The sequence below is a fragment of the Fukomys damarensis genome, unplaced genomic scaffold, assembly GCF_012274545.1.
Source record: "Fukomys damarensis isolate Sample0158 unplaced genomic scaffold, DMR_v1.0_HiC HiC_scaffold_39, whole genome shotgun sequence".
Taxonomy (NCBI): Eukaryota; Metazoa; Chordata; class Mammalia; order Rodentia; family Bathyergidae; genus Fukomys; species Fukomys damarensis.
In genome coordinates, this window is record NW_022900951.1 from 616157 (window position 1) to 616591 (window position 435).

The window sequence follows — 435 nt, forward strand, 5'->3', positions numbered from 1 at the left end:
CCCCCTCTCCCTCCTCCTCCCCCTTCCTCCCCTTCCCATCCGCCCCTGAGCACCATGATGAGAGCCCCGGTCCTCTCCCGCTCCGTCCACCATTCTACTTCGTGTCTGGCAGAACCCTCCTGCCCCTGTCGCTGTGGTGAAGCCCGAAGTCAGGTGGGGACCCTGCTTCCTGCTGGACGGGTTCCCTGTTCCCCCTCTGCACCCCTTTATGGGGTGCGTGCAGACAGTGCCGGCCGTACGCACTCGGACCTCCCGGCCTTCCTTTGGCTCCGTCCAGGGGCAGCGAGTGGGTTTTTCTCTTTGTGCAAACCTCTCCCACGGGCCGCGGGGGCTCCCGCGGTTACCGCGGCTTCTTTTCCTTTTTCGCAGCGCGCTGACCTCGGCAGCGGGACCCCTCTGGTGAGTCGGAGCCCAGGCTCGGCCGTGTGAACCCCA

The 435-nt window shown here is 66.2% G+C and overlaps 1 protein-coding gene across 1 annotated transcript in view; it reads left to right on the plus strand.

Annotated features, from left to right (window-relative positions):
- The window catches only part of Csf2ra (colony stimulating factor 2 receptor subunit alpha), a gene marked incomplete at its 5' end in the record, with an annotated part of 5435 nt that overhangs the window by 1266 nt on the left and 3734 nt on the right, over positions 1 to 435 (plus strand). Inside the window, one exon of the mRNA XM_033760230.1 lies at positions 370 to 399. Within this exon, the coding sequence (XP_033616121.1) occupies positions 370 to 399 (30 nt within the window). The remainder of the gene's footprint in view (positions 1 to 369; positions 400 to 435) is intronic.